The sequence below is a fragment of the Haemaphysalis longicornis genome, unplaced genomic scaffold, assembly GCF_048455015.1.
Source record: "Haemaphysalis longicornis isolate Haplotype H1 unplaced genomic scaffold, Haemaphysalis longicornis Haplotype H1 scaffold_1, whole genome shotgun sequence".
Lineage (NCBI taxonomy): Eukaryota > Metazoa > Arthropoda > Arachnida > Ixodida > Ixodidae > Haemaphysalis > Haemaphysalis longicornis.
The window spans coordinates 92101605-92122911 of NW_027526203.1; the positions used below are offsets into that span (position 1 = coordinate 92101605).

The 21307-nt window shown below is 50.4% G+C and overlaps 1 protein-coding gene across 12 annotated transcripts in view; it reads left to right on the top strand.

Moving 5' to 3' along the window:
* The window catches only part of LOC144178022 (papilin-like), a 758094-nt gene that overhangs the window by 419799 nt on the left and 316988 nt on the right, over nucleotides 1–21307 (top strand). For 10 of the 12 annotated variants that reach the window (XM_077705608.1, XM_077705588.1, XM_077705615.1 and 7 more), the window contains exon 6: nucleotides 11548–11601. The exons of the other annotated variants lie outside the window; for them this stretch is intronic. In XM_077705608.1, the coding sequence (XP_077561734.1) occupies nucleotides 11548–11601 (54 nt within the window). The remainder of the gene's footprint in view (nucleotides 1–11547; nucleotides 11602–21307) is intronic. 12 annotated transcript variants of the gene reach the window in all.

The following is a 21307-nucleotide window of genomic DNA, read 5'->3' on the forward strand; positions in this document are numbered from 1 at the left end:
GTGCTTAAATGAGGACATGCCAATGTTCGTAACTTGCTTCACAGGTCACGCCAGCTGTCCATGTTTCTTGAATCGCCATGTTCTAACGCAAAGTACGTTAGTTTGAGGTCACTGAATCTTCCTAAAAAACAAAGAATAGTTGCTCCACGGGCTATGGTGCTTTTCAACCATGAAAATATGTGCGTAAAGAATAACTCGTATCAGCTTCTTTTGTTATCATTTTTCGCGCTGGCGGGGGCTGTATTTAGGGAAAAATACAGGTGCCCTCAAGTGGGCCCATGGCTTTACAGTGCTTTGCAGCCGCCCATCTCAGAACGCGCGCGTTCGCAGGGCTGAATCAAAACAACCACCCCCTGCCACAAGGGAGCGTTTGGGAATCAAAGTCAAGACGGGCCATTGTGTGGAAAACAGGCAGCCCCCTCCCCGACTGTGCAACATGATGGACATGTCATCGATACTGCGAATCCGCATAAAAACTCTCTCCCAAAAACATGGATCCAATGCTACACAAGGACAGGCGGTATGGCAGGACCAAGTTAACGTAAATAAAGTCAAATATTCAGAGAACCCCGTAGACACCGGCTCTGGAATGTACAAAACTCCGAGGCAGCCGCTGTCATAGTTGACTACTGTGGACATCTTCTTAACTGCAAGACCCTCCTACGTGCGAGAAGGAAGAAGCCGAAGATGGAGCCATTCTCTTGGCAATATAACTAGCGGAACTATTGCATAGAAGCGTAAACCTCACTACAGACTCTGAAATGGCATTAGCTTGTCAGCTGTAGGCAGAATACCTAAACGCTTCGGTAAGATACCCCCATCCACAAAGAAGAAAGTTAACAACGTCACCTGTACACGCGGACACAGGGCTCTCGAGGAGAACAAGGCAGCGACTAAGAAGCACGCGCACTCGGCTAGCGTGCTCCATGGTATGCGCTTACAGCACTCCGTTCTCTCCAAAACGTTCGAAACTTCTCCTCATCCTAACATCCTTCCCCCTGCCGAAGAATCTGTGGAGGATAAATCAATGCTTGTATCCACAAATCTATGTTGACCGGAGGCGTCGCTGGGAACATCGAACATTCACGTGAAGCTGTGCTAAATTTTGGGAAACATCCACCCTCTTCTACGCAACCTAGCCATGTTGAGGGGCATGCTACGGGAGGAGAACTCAACATGACATATCCCACTTTCATGAGCTTTCAACATTACATATTCCACTTTCACTTTCCTGTTTTTATGAGCAGCAGCCAGTGGTCAAGAAGCACCTGCGTACACATTCAAATATGCGGTATTGCAACACTGAACCAACATTTGTCCCGTTATCCCTAAATTGATATTTAAAAAAAAAAACTTCTGCTTCCAAGGTATCCCACCCAATTTGGGACACCAATAAAGCTATATAACTAGGCAAATAATACTTCTGAAAGGAATTAACGTAATAAATGCGTTTAATTTACCGTAAGAGTGGCCCTGCCACTGTAACAAGGATCCGAGAGTTCTTCAGGTTAAAATAGCCTGCTGCAGTCCCGCTTACTGCAAAGACCCCCTTGAAGTGTACTGTTGGTGCAATGCCACTTCGAACATTAGGGTGACAGAACTTGCTTTACTGATTTGCTTTGCCCCATCATACAGGGCACTGGGAGTTAAAGAAGGATGTAAAATTCTTACGTAATTTTGAGAGGGCCAGCGTAGCGACACTTCCGAGTAGAGGCTGAATTTTTAGGAATTATAAAGCCTGTTTTAGGAACCAAAAACTGTAAGGAAAAATAACGTTTTAGGCTAGCAAAGTCGGAAATATAGGCACTATAAATTCTTAAATATTGCGAACAATTTCTAACGAAGTCGTGCGCGACCTGTATCTACGACGGAAAAACAAAAAGTTTTATTTTTTTATGGCACACAGGTGCCAACAGTTGAACAATGCCGTTAACTTATCCTACTATAGGCAAAACTGATGGTGAAAAATTGGCTTAGTTCGATAAGCGCAGTGCTCTCATTCTTGTTCAACAACCACTGTCGCTTGCTCGAGCGTCGTATATTGTGACACAGGCATGAAAACGAGTACTTGGGAGCTGGTATTACTGGTTCAAAAAAGCGCTATACTCGGCTACAAGTCAAAAAGGGCAATAGCGCATGTAGTGCGTTACTCCGCCGAAGCGACGGCCCCGGAAGTTCCGGGTGGCGTGCGGTTTGAAATAAGATTATGCTTAATGCGTGACATCGCCTCTTTTTTCTCACGTACTTTTTTGTCATTCCTACAATAATTTATAAGCATTTGTTGTCTGAAAAATCAGTGAAACGACTGGCGTCATATGCTAAATACTCGCAATAGGGCCCGCGTTGCGCCGCGTGAAGAAGCAGCGGCTGCGGCAAGGAGGCGCAGTAGCAATTTTGGTTGTCGTTCTTAAGTTGTACCCGGGAATAGTTTATGGAGTTTAATTACAACGCAACAGAAATGGACGTAAATAATAAACGCAAGAGAAACTACAATTTCGGTTGAAATTAATACTCTCTACATGAGGACTGCTAGGCAAAACTTTAGCAATTTCCTCAGATACAATGATATCTGAACTGAGCAATCAAGACGTTCTAGCACTGCCCGATACACTACACGGCCTTGAAGTGTGGTTTCCGAGATTTGGTTAGCAGCCGAAGACATTTGTGATAAAAAACGCGTTTCAGAGCCAGTAGGCAGTGGAAATTTTAAGGCGTCACGAAATGCAGCTGCACAATTCTGTTTCGCCATTCATACCCTAAGAATTATACCCTAACAAAGGTGTGTTCGATGCTCAACCGTTGCGTTGAAAACACAGTCCGGTTTGAGGATGCTTCTAGAAATGAGGATGTCGCTTCTCCTATTTGAATAAATAGTTATTTAGACCACCAAAACGTTGTTTAAAATTGCCTTGAAAATTTTGAACTCACAGCGAACTACCACAATCTCCAGATTCGCAATGGTGCCTCTTGTCAATGAGAAAGAGCGCCGCATTCTACTTGGCTGAAGCTTGCCTGAAGTGAGCACTAGGTTGAACCCTATAGAGTTCTGAATAGTCAACGGTGCCCGGTAACGCGAATACGGATATTAAACTGCACCACAAAAGAAAAGCAACTAGCTGTCCATACTGAAAATATGCATTGCCCAGTCTAAAATCGCATCAAGATTACCGCAAAAACACGACAAGAATTCCTGTGGGTACGACAAAAAAACTTTGTTGTGACAACATAAGTCCTGTTGTTCCGACAAAGCCGTCTGTTGTTGAGACACACATTTCTGTCGTAACGACAAAGTCAATTTTCTCAACGACTAACCTTTCCGTAGTCACAACAGAAGTGCAATTTACGCTACAGTCCATAACGGGCAATAACATTGAAATCATGTGCATTGGTGGCGTAGAGGTAGAGCATCTGCCTCAGGTTCGAATCCCGGTGCCGGAGCCTAGTTCGAATCCCGGTGCCGGACAATTCCCACCGGATTAAAAAAAAATCCACGTATTGATGGAATTACAGAATGAGGCTGGTAACGCACTCCCTCACCAGAGCAGGATTGGCCACCCTAGTGTAGTAACCACCACAGCCTCGCATGAATACGCCAATCAACCGACGGTCCTCAGTCTCCAGCGGCTGCGAAGTAAGGTTGCTGCGAAGAGTAAGGTGTAGTGACCACCGCGTGGTAAGATCTCGAATTCGGCTAGGTGTGAGGAGGGACTGTAACAAGCTAGTACGAAAGAAGCCGATCATTGAGCTAACAGTAAGGCGTAAAGTAGAATTGAGGATCGCGCTGCAGAACCGATATTCACCTCTCAGCGAGGAAGCAGTATTTACGACACAGGAAGCCAGCGACAATCTTACACGAATTATCACGGAGTGTGCAGTAGAAGTCGGGGGCACGATGGCGAGACAGGATACTGGTAAACTTTCCCAGGAGGCGAAAGATCTAATTAGGAAACGGCAAACCATGACAATCTCCATCCCAGCTGACAGAATAGAACTAGCAGAGCCCTCGAGGTTAATCAGTAAGCATAAGACAGCTGACATGCGGAAGTATACCATGGAGAGGATCGAATATGCTGTAAAGAACGGACGCAGCCTGAAAGCAGTGAAGAGGCGGCTTGACGAGGGGAAAAATCACATGTATGCACTTAAAGACAAGCAAAGCAATGTCATCACAAACAGGGATAAAATAGTCATAGTGGCCGAGGAGTTCTATAGAGATCTACACAGTAGCCGGGACATCCAGGATAATGCCGAACAAGAAAGTAGTTCAGAGGAGATAGACATCCCACCAGTAACCCCAGAAGAAGTCAAAAAGTCTTTGAAAGAAATGAAAGGGTGTGTAGCAGCACTGCCGAAGACGACGAATAACCCAGGAACCCCGAGCGTTCGGCGAGGCATAGTTGCCGCTGGCCCGTCAGCTGCTGACTTGTGTTCTAAATATATGTGCGTTTCTTCGGCTCGGCGCCTTTATTCCCTCGTGCCATCACAGTATTAGTGACCATGGACACCGGATATGGCTGACGACAATCAAAACGCTTTGGATGCCCAGCCCGGAGCCACGGCTGCAGATGACAGCCATTGAACATCCTCCGCCGCACAGGGTGACACGGCTTCGATTTCGCTGCAGTTTTCGCAGCACTGGCCTGAGGACCGGCAGCTCTGGCTCGTCCAGGTAAACAGCCGGTTCGCCATAGAGCTAGTCATATCGCAGAGCCAAAAATTCAATTACCTCGTGTCTGCGCAGCCTCCCGAGATCGCAACCGAGCTTCGTGATCTGACTGCTTCACAACCAGCGATCGCCGCGTTTGACACCTTTACCAGTGAACTAATCAAATGGACGACAATGTCGGAACATTGACGGTTGCAGCGTCTACAATCTGAAGAACTCAGCGATCGCAAGCCCTCACCGCTACTGCGTCACCTTCAGAGCTCCTTGGAGATAGGGAAGACACATTCGATCAAGCTTTGCTTCGAGAGCTTTTTCTTCAATGCCTGCCCACCTCTGTCCGCATGGTGCTGGCGACCGCAAGCAGTTTATTCATTTCCCAGCTGGCCGAACTTGCCAATTCCGTCATGGAAGTATCAACTCCTGTCGAACATCCCGTGTGTAACTTATCACTCCCGGAATCCTCCGAGGCCACTAAAGCAGCACCCACAACGCAGTCGTCACCTTCGCTGCAGAGCCTGCGCGAGGAATTATATGGTGAGATCATCAAGCTATCAGACCAAATCGCCGCTCTCTCAGCCCAGCGCCAGCCCTGTCCCTCGTGCGGCCGCTCCCTTTCGCGCCGCCGTTCGCCGTCGCCTTGAAGGCAAGGCGTTCGCCGTCGCCTTGAAGGCTGGTGTCACCTAAGGAGGTTCTACAACCTCCTTGGTGTCACCGCAACTTTGGAACAGCAGCCCGGTAGTGTGCGGCCCCTTCACTTTTCAGGGAAACTCCCCGGCGCACCCCTAGAGGCGGCGATTGGTGTCAGTTGCCAAGGAAGCCGCTTGTTTTTTTTGTGACGGACAAAACCACGGGATTGCGTTTCCTCGTCCACACCGGTGCAAAGGTCAGCGTCATACCGTTTTCAGCCGTGTTTCAGAAACGCAGGAAAGCCCCAAGCAGCTTACAAGCCACCAACAAGACTGCCATCGCCACCTCCTACGGAGTAATCGCTGTCCCTCAACATTGGCCTCCGAAGACAATTCTGATGAATTTTTTTATCGCAGATGTGGCCTACCCCGTTCTGGGCGCAGATTTCCTGCTTCACTACAACTTGTTTGTTGACCTGCACAGCAACCGCCTCATTTATGATACAACGCACACCTCTGTGCTTGGTATAGCATCGAAGGAACCGCTCTTGGCGGTGGCAAGCACCTCATCGAAGTCGGTCTACGACCAGCTTCTTGTGGAATTCCCGTGCCTTCTGCGACCTGCCAACTTTGTTCTCCTCGTCCGACATTACGTCACGCACCACATTGTCACTACTGGCCGGTACTGAGCTCGTTGCTTACCGCCGGATCCCTGCAAGATCGCACGTGGCGAGTTCGAACACATGCTTAAGCTCGGAGTAGTTCGACCATCGTTAAGCCCTTACGCATCCCCGCTCCACATGGTACCAAAGCCCTCACCTGGACGTCCCTGCAGAGACAACCGGTTGCTTAACAATACCACTGTTCCCCATCGTTACTCCCTTCCGCACATCGGTGACTTCTCAGGACCACTGCCTGGGGCGATGGTTTTCTCTAAGATCGACTCTGTTAAGGTCGACCATCAGATTCCTGTGGAGCCTGCGGATATTTCGAAGGCGGCAGTTATCACGCAATTCAGACTTTTTGAATACGTCCGCATCTCTTTCGGCCTTCGCAACACGGCACAAACTTTAGAATGGTTCATTGACACCGTGACCCGAAAATTGCCTTTGTGGTTCGCTTACATCGATGACTTGCTTGCGTTCAGTAGCGCGCAGAACAACACACAGCATCTTCGCGAACTATTCAGTCGCCTTGCCGAATACGGCCTGATCGTCAATAGAGCCAAGTGCGAGTTCGGTTTTTAGGACCTGGACTTCATCGGTCACCGTGTAGAGAAGAATGGAATTCGCCCCTTGCCTTCAAAAGTACAAGCAATCCGAGACTTTCCGCAGCCATCTTCCATACGCAATCTCCGCGAGTTTCTTGGCCTCCTCAATTTTTACCGCCGTTTGATGCGGAGAACTGCGCCGCATTCCTCCGGCCGCTGATAGACATGCTCAAGGGAAACAAACCAAGAGCATTTTCACTGACTTTGTCTTCAGAAGCACTAACCGCTTTCGAGAACGTCAAGAGCAAGCTGTCCCAAGCAACTCTTCTCGTCCATCCGAGACTGGGAGTTCCGGTTTGCCTAAGGACTGATGCATCTGACGTTGCAGTCGTAGCTGTCCTGCAACAGTTTCTGGACAATTCATCGCAGCTCCTTGCTTTTTTCCCCGCAAGTGGTCCCCCGCGGAGTCACGCTACAGCACTTTCGGAAGAGAACTCCTTGCAATTTATACGGCTGTACGTCACTTCCGGCACTTCTTGGAGGGTAGAGAGTTCAATATCCAGATGAACCACAAACCTCTGACCTGCGCCATCCGGTAGAACTCCACCAAATGTTCCCGTCGGGAAACCCGGTATCTCTCTTTCGTCGCAGAATGCACAACAGACATGCGGCATGTGCAAGGGAAGGACAACGCTGCCGCTGATGCGCTCTCACGTGTCGACACTTCAATCTCCAGTTCCCACAACTCGGCTGACATCGATTTCACCGCACTTGCATCAGCGCAGCAAGATGACGCCGACATAGTGGCGCTTCGTCAAAATCACGGCGCGCTGCACCTTTGTGAAGTACCCCGTCCATTGTGTGCTGTCCCGGTGCTGTCCGATGTTTCCACGCCCACCCCACGTCCACTCGTCGCGGAGAATTTCTGGCGCATTGTTATTGATACTTTCCATAGACTTAGCACCCTGGAATACGAGGCACGCAACGCTTGCTGACGCAGCCTTTCGTTTGGCCGGGCATCAACAAGGACGTACGCAAGTGGACACACTGCTGTCTCGTATGCCAGCAGTCAAAGGTTAACCGCCACACCAAGGCCCGTTTCGGTTCGTTTACGGCACCAGCTGAGCGCTTCGACAAGGTGCACGTAGATATATTGGGGCCCTGGCCTCCTTCAAATGGAACAGCTACCTACTAACTTGCATCGATAGTTTCACGCGTTGGCCCGAGGTGTTTCCTCTTCCCGACATCCGTAGTGAAACCATTGCCAACACATTCGTTGCTGCTGGGTTTCGCGCTATGGTGTTCCATCAACTGTAACAACTGACCAAGGGAGCCAGTTTGAGTCCGCACTCTTCAATAATCTGCTGACCCTTCTTGGCACTTCCCGCATCCACACCACAGCGTACCACCCCATTGCCAAAGGGCTATTTGAGCGTTTTCACCGCTCCCTCAATACCGCACTTAGCACACAGCCGGACGCTACCCATCGTCCACCTCCCTCCGTTGGTTCTGCTAAGACTTCGGGCTACTTTGTAGCAGGATCTGCACTGCACGCCCGCAGAGATGGTCTTTGGTGCGCCGCTACCCCTGCCAGGGGAGTTTTTCACTACTTCAGAATCATCACCGTGCCCTGACCAACCAACTACGTGACCAAACTGCGAGATTCGTTTCGCTCAGCGCGGGAACTCGCACCACGCTGCCAGCAACGTGCGGATCCCCATCTGCCCATCGAGCTGGCGACATCCCCCTACGTATTCGTCCGCGCCGTGACGCGGTGCGGAAACCACTTCAGCGCTTTTATGACGGACCATACTGCATCATTCATCGTGCTTATAAGCATTTCACCGTGGATTTTGGTCGCAGACAGGACACTATTTCTGTTGATCGCCACAAGCCAGCCTTCATTGAGGAGCCGCTTTCTGCACATTCAGTCAATTCTCGAATACTAATTCGGGTTTACCCTGCCCAGCTACCCTAGTCGAAACAGCCACCAAAACCTACAAGATGGCCCCCAAAAGTATCCTTCCAGCTTACTCCACGGCTCCGCCACTACAGGGGAGGCCTCCTGTAGCAGCATTGCCGAAGACGACGAAGAACAACGAAGACGACGAGGCTCGCTGCGGTAGCCCCGCGGGGCGTGGAGCCAAGTGCCCCCAGGAACTCCGAGCGTTCGGCCAGACATAGCAGCCGCTTGCACGTGAGCTGCTGACTTGTGTTCTAAATATGTGTGTGTTTCTGTGGCTCGGCATTTTCATTGCCTCGTGCCATCACAGGGGCAAAGCAACTGGTGAGGAACACTTAATAGCAGACCTCTTGAAGGAGGCGATGAAATTATACATGAAAAACTGACAAACCTGTATACGCAATGCCTAATGACCGCAAGTGTACCAGAATCTTGGAATAACGCGAACATCATCCTAAACCATGAGAAAGGTGACATGAGCCTCTGGAAAATTAGAGGCCGATCAGCTTACTGTCAGTCGTCTACAGGGTATTTACCAAGGTAATCGCGAGCAGAATTTTTGCCCCCTTATATTTCAGTCAACCCAAAGAACAAGCAGGGTTTTGTAAAGGCTATTCAACAATGGACCATATTCACACGATCAATCAGGTGATTGAGAAGTGCACGGAGTAAACTATGCCCCTATATATATAGCCTTCATAGGTTATGAGAAAGCATTTCACTCGGTCGGAACATCAGCAGTCATTCAGGCATTACGGAACCAGGGTGTAGATCCGCATTATGTAGGCATACAAGAAGATATTAACAATCGGTCCACAGCTACCATCATCCTCCGTAAGGAGAGCAATATAATAATACCCATAAGGAAGGGTGTCAGACAAGGAGACACAATCTCTCCAATGTTATTCACAGCATGTTTACAAGTATTCAGAACGTTGAATTGGGAACAGGTGGGAGTAAGGGTTAATGGAGAATACCTTAGTAACCTCACATTTGGTGATGACGTTGCCTTGCTAAGTAACTCTGGGGACGAATTGAAAAGCACGCTTTCCGCACTGGACAAACGTAGTATTACCGTGGGCCTGAAATTCTTATGCCGAATACTACAGTAATGATCAAAACCCTCGGGACAGCAGCGCGGTTTGAGATAGGTGGCGAGGCAGTGGAAGTAGTAAGCGAATTAAACTACTTAGGCGATATTGTGACCACGGATCCCAACCATGAGGCAGAGATAATTAGAAGAATAAGAATGAGGTGGAGTGCATTCGGCAAGCATTCTCAGATAATGAAAGGCAGCCTACCATTGTCCCTGAAGAAGAAAGTGTATGACAGGTGCATCTTACCGGCACTCACCTACGCGGCAGAAACTTGTAGGCTCACAAAGAGTGTTCAACTTAAATTGAGGGCGACTCAGCGAGCAATGGAATGGAAGATGATAGGAGTAACATTAAGGACAAGAGAGCGGAGTGCGTCAGGGAACAAACGCGTGTTAAGGACATAATAGTAGAAATTAAGAAGAAGAAATGCACGTGGGCAGGGCATGTAATGCGAAGGAAAAAAAACCGTTGGTCATTAAAGGCAACACAGTGGATCCCTGGAGAAGGCAAGCGTTGCAGGGGGCAGCAGAAACTTAGATGGGCAGATGAGATAAAGAAGTTTGCGGGGATAAATTGGTCGCAGCTAGCAGTGGATCGGGCTAATTGGAAAATAATGGAAGAGGACTTTGCCCTGCAGTGTATAGGCGGGTGATGATGATGATGATGTGCAACTAGTGATTGAACATGGGATCATGACAAGACAGGAATTCGGCCGGACGGAAAATCAAAATCCAGAAGGAGTACGACACACGACAGAACATCAGAATCTCGACACGACAAGAATACGACAAGAAGACAGTAGAACATGCGAATATACGACAAAATAAAGATATTTGTCTTCTCGGTTATTTTCTACTGGGTGAGAATAGTCATTTAAAGTCGTTTCAAGGCATTTCGGTGCAAACACAAATATAGGCATTTATAGGCACTACAAAAACGCCACAAAAGCATTGCTCAACATTTAGTTCATGCTTATATGTCTAAATGGAGCGATAGGATCGCAAAGAGTGAAATAGGCATTTGCCTGAAATCCTGTCCCGACTTATGAGTCACTTATGTACAGCTACGTCATGTTCGCGTCTCCGTGTTTGTGTGGTCCCTTCGTTTCATGTGGGGACAAGCGCAAACAATACTTGGACAAGGAAGAAGACAGGACGCAGTCCAAGTATTGTTCGCGCTTCTCCCAACATGAACCTTTACCAACACGCCCAACTCGCTCTTGCTCCGTTTTTTTAAATGCAGAGCATTTCTTTAACTCACGATGTCACCCGTTCTTGGCGTCCGTAGTTGTCCGCATCGCTCGCCTCGACATGCCCTGCTCAGACGTTTCGCTATCGGCGCGATCAACATTCGATAGCGCGCCCAGGCACGTTTCAAGGACACTCTCTCCCCTCTCTCAGACTCAACGTGCGCCGAGGCTGCTAATTTTACTGCTGACGAGCGCTCTCTCGTCAGCAGTTGCCACAAGTGAAAAAACATTAACGTAACGCAAACTACTTAACGTCGTGCGTCCCCGGAAATGCTCTGCATTTGATCGTGCCCCTCGCGAGGGGGATGTTTCACTGCGTCGCCATGCGAACAGTTTGTGTGAATCGCTTCCACACTCCAAATGGCTACGTTTCAAGCGACTCCTTCTTGAGAGTCCGAGCACCCTGTGAATGGCGTGCAGCAGTACCATTAAAATGCCGACTAGCCCACTTGTCACGTGACACGCACTGCGCCAACTCTCGTTACGCCGCGTGTAAAACAGTGAGATACAGCGCCGTGTAAAACGCATTATTCCACATCAGGGGACCAGGATTCGCTTCCTACCCGAAGCCAAACGTGTTTTTTTTACTTTCGGTTTGGTCGGTGGTACGTTTGGGCCCCGGACAACAAATGTATATGGGAGCGTAGCCTAATACATTTCCGCTGTAGTATAAAGATGACAACTTGAGATCCTTTTTTTCTCTGTTTATGTAACCACGATGTCTTCTTTTTTGCAGACGCCTGCCGCCTACCATCGGTGGCCGATCCGAGTTTGGCTGGAGTTCCCCAGGGTACGTGATAGTATAATCACTTCATTCGAGCGGTTCTGCAAGACTTCGTGTAGTTATATTGCATGAGGTAACGCAGAAATTATTCGGGCAGCGTATTGATTAATTTTGACGTTTAACGCGCCGACGCGCCGATTAATTTTGATCGCCTGGGGATGTTTAACGTGCTCCTAAATCTCGAACAATCAGGCATTTTCGCTTTTCGAATATGCCAGAAAAGCGGCCGCCGCGGACGCAAATCAAACCCGCGACCCTCGGCTGAGCAGCACAACGCCAGAACAACTGAGCCACCAACGCGGCGGGTAGGCAAGCGTACACATACAGTACACATGGTATACGTACACGTACATGGTATACACGTACACACATATATATATATATTATAGTGAGGGTGATGAACAGATGCAACCGGCCGTCAAGCCATTCGGGCATGCGCCGCACCAGCATCAACCATGTCAAAGAGGGAGGTAGGAAGATGTCCAATCCAGACATGGGGATATGCGCCAAATACGCGTCAGAAGAAGATGAACCCCAGGAGGTGCATGCGCGAGAAAGAGCTGGGTTATCTGAACGCTAATACCTGCGTTCCGATGGGCCTCACCCCTGCGAATAAACCTCCTCAACCTGCTAGCATGCTGGGGCGGGTAGGCAGTCAAAAATGCTTAGGAAAGCAAACTGTATGTCATTTAGTATGGTTGAAACACATGAAGATTTTTTTACAGTATATAGATATATATATATATATATATATATATATATATATATATATATATATATATATATTGTGACCTGCCCACGAAGGGGATGTATTTAGAGATTGCAGGTACAAAAATAGACGGGATAGTAACGACAGACAAGGCAGCCGCGATGTCCCAGGTACGGCACGCACACCGACATCAACGAGCGTCTTCTTCTTCCGCAGCCCGTGGGCTCACTTGTCCCAGAGGGCGCATACCCGCAGAGCGGGGGTTGGCCACTAGTTCCGTTTATGGTAAGGAGCCAAAGACCGAGCCCTTGACATGACCCCCGGCGGTAGGAGCAACGTCCCGATGCTGAAGACGGTAGAAGTTGAGGGCTGAACTTAATCACGGACGAAGTAGGGCTTCAGGCGGGACACATGCACAATTTGAGACGCTGGTTGCACAGGTGACGGCGGGGGCGTGACTGGAATAATTTCGTACGTCACAGGAGTAACCAAGCGAATGATGCGGTAGGGGCCTGTGAAGCGGGGCAGTAGTTTTTCACATAGCCCAGCATGGCGTGAAGGCGTCCAAAGGAGGACCAGGGAACCAGGTGGGAAGCACACGTCACGGTGGGTCTCGTCGTAGCGGCGCTTCCGACTTGCCTGTGACGCCGTAATCTTGGCGCGGGTGATCTGGCGGGCCACATCAGCCTGGGCAATGAGATCGCGTGCATACTCAGTTCGTGGCGTGGTCGAGTCAGGCAACATGGTGTCCAATGGCAGGGCAGGGTCACGGCAGAAAAGGAGGAAGAAAGGAGAGAAACCGGCAGTGTCGAGGCGCGACGAATTGTAGGCGAAAGTAACGTAAGGGAGAGGAACGTCCCAGTCATGGTGGTCGGTGGACACGTACATAGCGAGCATATCCGTGAGCGTCTTGTTAAATCCTTGAGCGAGCCCATTGGTCTGCGGATGATAGGCCGTGGTGAGGTTGTGCTTAATGCGGCAGGACCGAAGAAGGTCGTCGATGACCTGAGATAAGAAGCACCGACCACGGTCCGTAATGAGCTGACGAGGAGCACCGTGGTGCAGAATGACAGTGTGTAGTAGAAAATCGGCGACGTCCGTGGCACAGCTGCTAGGAAGGGCACGTGTGATGGCGTAACGCGTGGTGTAATCGGTGGCAACGGCGATCCACCTGTTACCAGAGCGGGATAAGGGGAAAGGAACGAGAAGGTCCAATCCAACCCGGAAGAATGGTTCAGAAGGAACATCAATTGGTTGAAGAGTGCCTGCTGGAAGTGATCGGGGCGTCTTGCGGCGTTGACAAAGGTCACAAGCCGTGAGGTACCGTCGCACGGACCGGTAAAGGCTGGGCCAGTAAAACCGTCGCCGCACACGGTCGTAGGTCCGAGTGACACCAAGATACCCAGCAGTCGGCACGTCATGAAGCTGGTGGAGTATGTCGGCACGGAGATGCTGAGGTACGGGTCAGGGCCATCCGCCCGGAGGGCGTCAGGGCCATCCGCCCGGAAGTTGCGGCAAAACAGGACTCCATTACGCAGTGTAAAGGCGTGCAGGGATGGGTCGGACGGCTCTGAGCTAAGATGGTCTATAACCTGCCGAAGCGATGGGTCGCGTCGTTGGTGGGCGGCTATGTCGTGCAAGTCGGACAGGGCAAATACGCAGGGGTCATCATCATTCCACGTGTGATCAGGTGGATCAACAGGATGACGAGAAAAGCAGTCGGCGTCCCTGTGCATGCGACCAGACCGGTAGACCACCGAATAGTCATACTCCTGGAGTCTTAACGCCCAGCGGCTGAGTCGTCCGGACGGATCTTTAAGCGACGAAAGCCAACATAGGGCATGATGGTCGGTAATAACCGCAAATGATTTGCCGTACAAATAGGGCCGGAACTTGCTGACTGCCCAGACGAGGGCGAGGCATTCACGCTCCGTGATGGAATAGTTACGTTCAGCGGGAGACAGAAGTCGGCTGGCGTAGGCTATCACCCTGTCGTGACCAGTCTGTTTCTGCACCAGGACTGCCCCTATCCCGTGGCCACTCACGTCCGTGCGAACGTCTGTGGGAGCCAACGGATCGAAATGGGCCAAAACTGGGCAACGAGTCAGGCGGTCAACGAGAGCGGCAAAAGCTGCGCTTTGCGCGGTGCCCGAGGAAAATGAGGTATCGGCCTTAAGGAGATCTGTCAATGGCCGCGCGATCTCAGCGAAATTCTCGATAAATCAACAAAACTAGGAGCATAGGCCCACAAAGCTACGAACATCCTTTGGCGAACGCGGAATTGGAAATTCTTGGACGGCGCGTACCTTCTCAGGATCAGGCCGGACACCAGCAGTATCGACTACGTGGCCGAGGATCTTGAGTTGCCGGCCACCAAAACGGCATTTTGAGGAATTGAGCTCGAGACCAGCGTGGCGGAAAACTTCTAGGATGTCTGCAAGACGATGGAGATGACTTTCAAATGTCGGGGAAAAAACGATGACGTCGTCCAAGTAGCAGATGCAGGTCAACCACTTGAAGCCACGTAAGAGGAAGTCGATCATTCTTTCGAAGGTAGCTGGCGCGTTGCACAGACCAAAGGGCATGACCTTGAATTGGTACAACCCGTCGGGCGTCACAAATGCCGTCTTTTCGCGGTCCTGGGCATCAACAGCCATTTGCCAATACCCAGACCGAAGGTCAATAGAAGAAAAGTACAATGCACCATGCAGGCAATCGAGGGCGTCATCAATCCGAGGAAGCGGATAAACGTCCTGTTTGGTGACTTTGTTCAAGTGCCGGTAATCAATGCCACGACCCATCCTTGTTTTTCACCAAAACGACTGGTGACGCCCATGGACTGGAAGAAGGCTCAATTACATTTTTTTCCAGCATTTTCTCGACTTCACCTTGAATTATTTTGCGTTCGCCGTGAGATACCCGGTATGGTCGCCGATGGATGGGGCTCGCATCCGCGGTGTTGATGCGGTGGGATATCGTCGATGTCTGTCCCAAAGGGCGATCGTCCAAATCAAAAATGTATCTGTACGACGAAAGCAGGCGATGTAACTCGCAAGCTTGCGACGAAGGAAGGTCCGACGCTATCATTTTTGCGATGTCACCAGGGTGGGCTGACAATCCTTGGAATCGTTCGGTGCACCCATGCAGGCGTCAGTGGACACGGCAGGAATTTGGCATTCGTCCAGGGCAAAAAGCATGGCCAGCGACATCCGCCCAGGGAGAACTTGGGCAAAGAACCAAAGTTGAGGAAAGGCAGGCTGATTTCGTTGTTGGCAAGGGTGACGACAGTGTAAGGAAGAGCCACGTGGTGTCGGAGGAGGACGTCGGTAATAGGGGAAACGACGTAGTCGCCGTCCGGAACTGGTGGGCACGGTGACAAACGGACGTTGGACATTGTGTTGGGAAGCAAGCGGACATGTTCTGTGGAGCAGAGGCGGTTGGGAAGCTTGGTATCGGCAACAGGACCCGTCGGCAGGTCAAGACGAAGAATACCCGTGGCACAGTCAATAAGCGCGGCGTTGTCGGTGAGAAAGTCAAGCCCGAGAATTATGTCATGGGGGCATGCATCGAATACGGTGAGCACGACAGGAATGTGATGGTCACCAACACCAACCCGAGCGGTGCACAGTCCTTCGACGGTTGGCGTACGGCCGTCGGCCACGCCCACGGGCGTGGCTTCAAGACCTTCGTGGCTTCAAGACACGGGCGTGGCTTCAAGACCACGGCGGGCGTCAAGGCCTTACGAAGGCGGCGGCGAAGGTTGGAACTCATTACGGAGATACTGGCACCGGTATCTATTAGAGCGCTCACACGAACACCATCTACATCAACGTCAAGGAAATTGCGTCGCGTCGTCTTTGTAAACAGAGGATTTGCAGGCCGGGTCGGATATGCAGCATCACCTCCGGGAGCTGCATTGGCTAGTTTCCCGGAGAGGTGCGTGCGTAAGAAGTCGGCGGCGAAGGGCGGCGAGGCTGCGGCGAACGAGATTGGCCACGTTTTGATGACGGGGAGCGGCCAGAGGGGTTGCTGTGAGAGCTGTCGGCAACATACTGGGGTTGAGTAACAGGGGGGAATTGATTAGCCCGATCGTCAGAAGAGTAGGGGGTGGGTGAAAACCGGAAGCGTGCAGGGGACGTCCAGCGTTGTCGGCAATAACGGGCGACGTGACCAACACGAGAGCACTCGAAGCAGATAGGCTGGTCGTCAGGGGTTCTCCATTCTGCAGGGTTACGGCGGCGATAACGAGGTGGGGCGTCATAACGCCGTGGGAAGCTATTCCGGGCAAATGAAGGCGGAAGGTTCTGGCGGACGTCCGGGCAAGCCATACCGCACACAGGGTGGATGCCAAGGTTGGCGACTTCCTCACGCACCACGGCCTGTATAAGTTGTATAGTCGGCAGGTTATGGTCGTGCGCATGGGGGTGTACAGGAGCCGGGGCCTCGATTTCGCGGCGCACGATCTTTGTCACCGTTTCAGAATGTGGCATCGGGCCTGGAGGCGTAGGTAAACTGGGAGGCGCTTTCAGATCCGCGCACGATGAGGTTGCTGCGGTGTGAGGCAGCCGGGTGAACTGCTGCGCTATGCGGCGGCATTTCACCTGCTCAAATCGGCGACATTCCTTCAGCACAGAGTCAATTGTGGCACACTCTTTACACATAAGCAGATTGAAGGCATCATCTGCTATGCCATTAAGGATATGCCCAATCTTATCGGGCTCCGGCATCTTCGGATCTACTTTGGCGCAAAGGGCGAACACGTCCTGGATGTAGGCAACATAACACTCAGTACAGGACTGAATGCGCGAAGAAAGATCGTTCTTTGCAGCTAGCGGACGGACAGCGGAGTTACTGAACGAATCCACGAACTCCTTTTTGAAGGCGTCCCAGCTTGTGAGCCTCGCTTCATTGTTTAGGAACCAAGTCCCAGCCGTCTTCTTAAGATGGTAGGCAACATTTGGCAGCATGATTGTCTCATCCCAGCGGTAGTGAACACTGATGCGTTCGTACATGCGGAGCCATTCATCCGCGTCGACGTTATCAGTGCCAGCAAAATCACCGGGATCACGAGGGTGAGAGACGATGACTATCGGCGGAGTAGATCCAGGCTCACCGGTGCGCGGCATCATGGAGCTGTGAACGTGACGCCCACTTCGAAGCTCCGTAGTTCCTCAAAGTGGCCCGGCGAGCGGTACGGAGACGGGAAGTAGCACCTCTACCACAAGATGTGACGTGGCAACGAACGGGATGTATTTAGAGATTGCAGGTACAAAAATAGACGGGATAGTAACGACAGACAAGGCAGCCGCGATGTCCCAGGTACGGCACGCACACCGACATCAGCGCATCAGCGAGCGTCTTCTTCTTCCCCAGCCTGTGGGCTCACTTGTCCCAGAGGGCGCGTACCCGCAGAGGGTTGGCCACTGGCCACTGGTTCCGTTTATGGTAAGGAGCCAAAGACCGAGCCCGTGACAATATATATATATATATATATATATATATATATATATATATATATATATATATATATATATATATATATATATATATATATATATATATATATACGGTCGAAGAAGAGACGTTTCCAATGGTCCAGAAGAAATATCAAAAAGTAGAGTCCCACGCACGTCTCAAAAAACAGAAACAAACATGTTCACTAACGTTTCGACTGAAGCTCCAGTCTTCATCGGAGTAACATTTACAGGGCCTGGGCCAACTCGTCACAAGTCCACTCGTCATAGGCCAACTCTTCACAGGTAAACAGGTCAGGAATGACAACTCGTCAGAGGGGATTTCGTACGAGGAATTCTCGTATCACCGGAATATTCGTCACACGGGAAACTCGCATTACGAGCTTGTTTTGGAACGTTAAGGCGATATTTCCGCCTGCTATTCGTCGCCCATTTAAAAAGTGATGTAGGCGAGCGAGGGTGCTTTCATAGTTTTTGAAGTAGGAAGTTAGGTGAACATGCCATGATATCGAGGTAATTGTATCAAACGATAATTGCATTCAAATTTGTAAAAAATAACACGCAGAAAAAGTCAACAAAGCTCAATAATAGAACGCCCGTGTGTTCTACGTTTCGGCGCACGCCCATTAAAGATTCCCAGGCGGTAAAAATAAATTCGGCGCCCTCCACTACGGCATGCCTCATCGCCTGCGTAGCGTCCCGTTTAACACCCACAATCAATCAAATCAACAAATAAACTGTGTTCTTCAGTGTTTACATAGAAAAAAATTTTCCAGCTTAGCTATGGTTCAAGCCTTGCGGGAGTTAGTGGAAGTTTCCCCAATTTTTATTTTGTGTTATTATTCCCAGACTGAAATTGGGGTACGGGTTGTATGCAAGGGCAGGTTATACGCGCGGAAATACGGAAGTACAGGACCTCAACACCCCTGACCAGCGCTTGAAGAATTACACGTCGCGCTGACCTTTCCCCTCTCCCCCTTTCCCCTCACACAAAAAAGGGCCCATCTCCCCGCGAGGGAGCTCGAGTAAATGCGTCGCATAGGGGCTGGGTGTAGTGCGTTAACATTTAGTGTTTGGGGAGTTGGTGGTAGTGAATACATTGTATCAGCAGCTTCTTGACGTAGTTTGAATGAGTCAAGGATATAAGGCGCGTTCGTAGCCTTCCATTCCGTGTCGGCTTTGTGGCGCAGTGGGTAGAGCGCCATGTACCTTGCGTTCCGCCCGCAGGGTCGTGGGATCGAAACCAGGCGCCGGTAAGGATTATTTTTTTATATAGTGTAGGGGGAGGGGTGCGGACCTGTTGTTGAGAGCGAGGAGGGTAGCGTGATGCGGGAGAGGAGGAGTGGGGGAGAGGGCGCACCTGGAACGCCTGTTGCGGACGCCGAGGCACACCGACAACGCCGGGTGACATCGTGAGTTTAAGAAATGCTCTGCATTTAAAAAAACACATTTTTATGCACACTGCTGGTCGCAGAAACCTCCCCATGCCCTCCTAAACAGCCGTAGCGAATTCACCATTATAGAAACCATCCTCAGACATAATTTCAACGCCAATTTCCGGTCAGGGCTTGCAGGCTTTTGTTCACCCGGCCGCGGTGTAACGAAAGCCATGCGACGAAAAGGTGCCTTGCACGAGAGTTCCTATCTCGAGATGGCACTGTACCAAAAGGCCGGTGTGACGAGTTGGCCTATGACGAGTTTTCCGGTGACGAGCGGGCTTGTGACGAGTGGGCTCGTTCCCACATTTATAGTACACTGCAGCACGCTTTTATAGGTGCGTGTAGAGAGAGGAAGTTGCGCTACAGTGCGCCCTCTTTAAAAGAAATCATGCGTCATCATTCAGCAAAACAAGAAAAAAGGAAGACACTCATGACAGGAGATGCACTGCCCTCCCTCTTTTTTGGGAGAAAAGGTGCGCTACAATGCGTCCTGCTAGAAGTAATTATTGGCAGGTGGTACAACACAAAGAGAAAATAAAAATGCAAAGGGACGTCTAGGAAGGAGGTAAATTGGCGCCCCTCCTCATGGGAATTGCCAGAAGAAGCTGGGGGGGGGGGGGGGACAGAGAGAAATAAAGGCGGCAGAACGAAATAAGGAACTGGGGAACGCGCGTCAGCACGCCCTCGCTTTTCATCTTAGGAATGTGTCACGCTTAGGAAAGTGTCAACAGAAGAAGGGGGAGGAGGGAAGAAAAAGAAATAAAGGCGGCAGAACGAGATAAGGAACTGGGGAACGCGCGTCAGCATGCCCTTGCTTTTCGGCTTACGAATGTGTCACGCTGTGGTCGGCAACAAAGAATAGCCCGTTCAAAGAAGGGTCGTGCGTCGCGCCTGCGGGAGACGGGTCGTGCGTCGCGTCCAGCATTCCCCGAAACCCTAACAGACAAAAGGGGAGCCCAACAAGGCGTGCCTGAAGGAGTGTGGTTTGCGATTATGTGCGTAAGTGGTTATACCTTAGAAGAAGTAAATGGAAAGTGTCTTCGCGGGTTAACCGGTGAGCACAAATGTCCTTTCACAGCCCGGAGGACGCAGTTTAGAAAAATGACGTGAAGCAAAATTCATGAACTACGCGGTAATGGTTTCCGGCAAGACTGCATTCAAGTGTCGTTACCTAGAAGGGGCCAAGTGAATGAACCTAGAGGGATGAAACCGGAGCTGGTATGCCTAAAAAGAGAATTGGTCACGCAAGAAGCGAACGGAAGAAAGACGAGTAATTACTGTGGCAAATATGTCAGCGCGCCCACGCCTTTTCAACCCAGAGGATGCTGTTTTGAACTTAAACATGAGATATGATTCGCGAACTTCGCGTGCGTGGTTGCTGTTGAAATAGGATTCAATTATTGTTACCTACAAATTATTAAATGAATGACCCGAGATTCCGACGTGACGGGACAAAGGAATGTTAGGGAGAGACTTGGCGTGGGCCCTATGATTGTTGAACCTTAATCTAAAAGCGTTCGCCGTCTGGCCAATATATTGCACGTGGCAGGTATTACACTCGAGCAGGTAAACTACGTTGGCGCTGTCACAGTTTAAATTTCCCTTCAGTTTTACAGAGAAGTGCGACGCGGTGCTAGAGCCTGTTTTTGTTCTCGTCATGTGGGGGCATACCTGACAACGAGGCTTGTTGCAGGGCCCACAACCGGTCACTGGTGAATGGCTGAGCCTCGAAGATGTCACAATGTCGCGCAGGTTCTAGATGCAACGCATCTCATGCTCACCCCTCTGTCCCTCCTGCGTCGGTCCGGCATTGTCCGCACCGCTGCGCCTCTCCTCCTCTGCTCTCTCCGATAGCGAACACTCTCGCCCAAACAGCTGCGGGGTGGCGCACTGCTAGGGTGGCTAGAAAAAATACGGAGAAAAGAAGCGGAGAAAAAATGCCCGCCAGGTGGGATCCGGGCATTTTTTCTCCGCTTTCTTTCTTTCTTTCCAAATTCTTTATCTGTTTCAATTACCTACCACAACCTCCCCTTTGCTTTCCAAGGTTTTCTTGACTGCCAACCCTTGTTTCTGTGTTATTTCTACGAGCC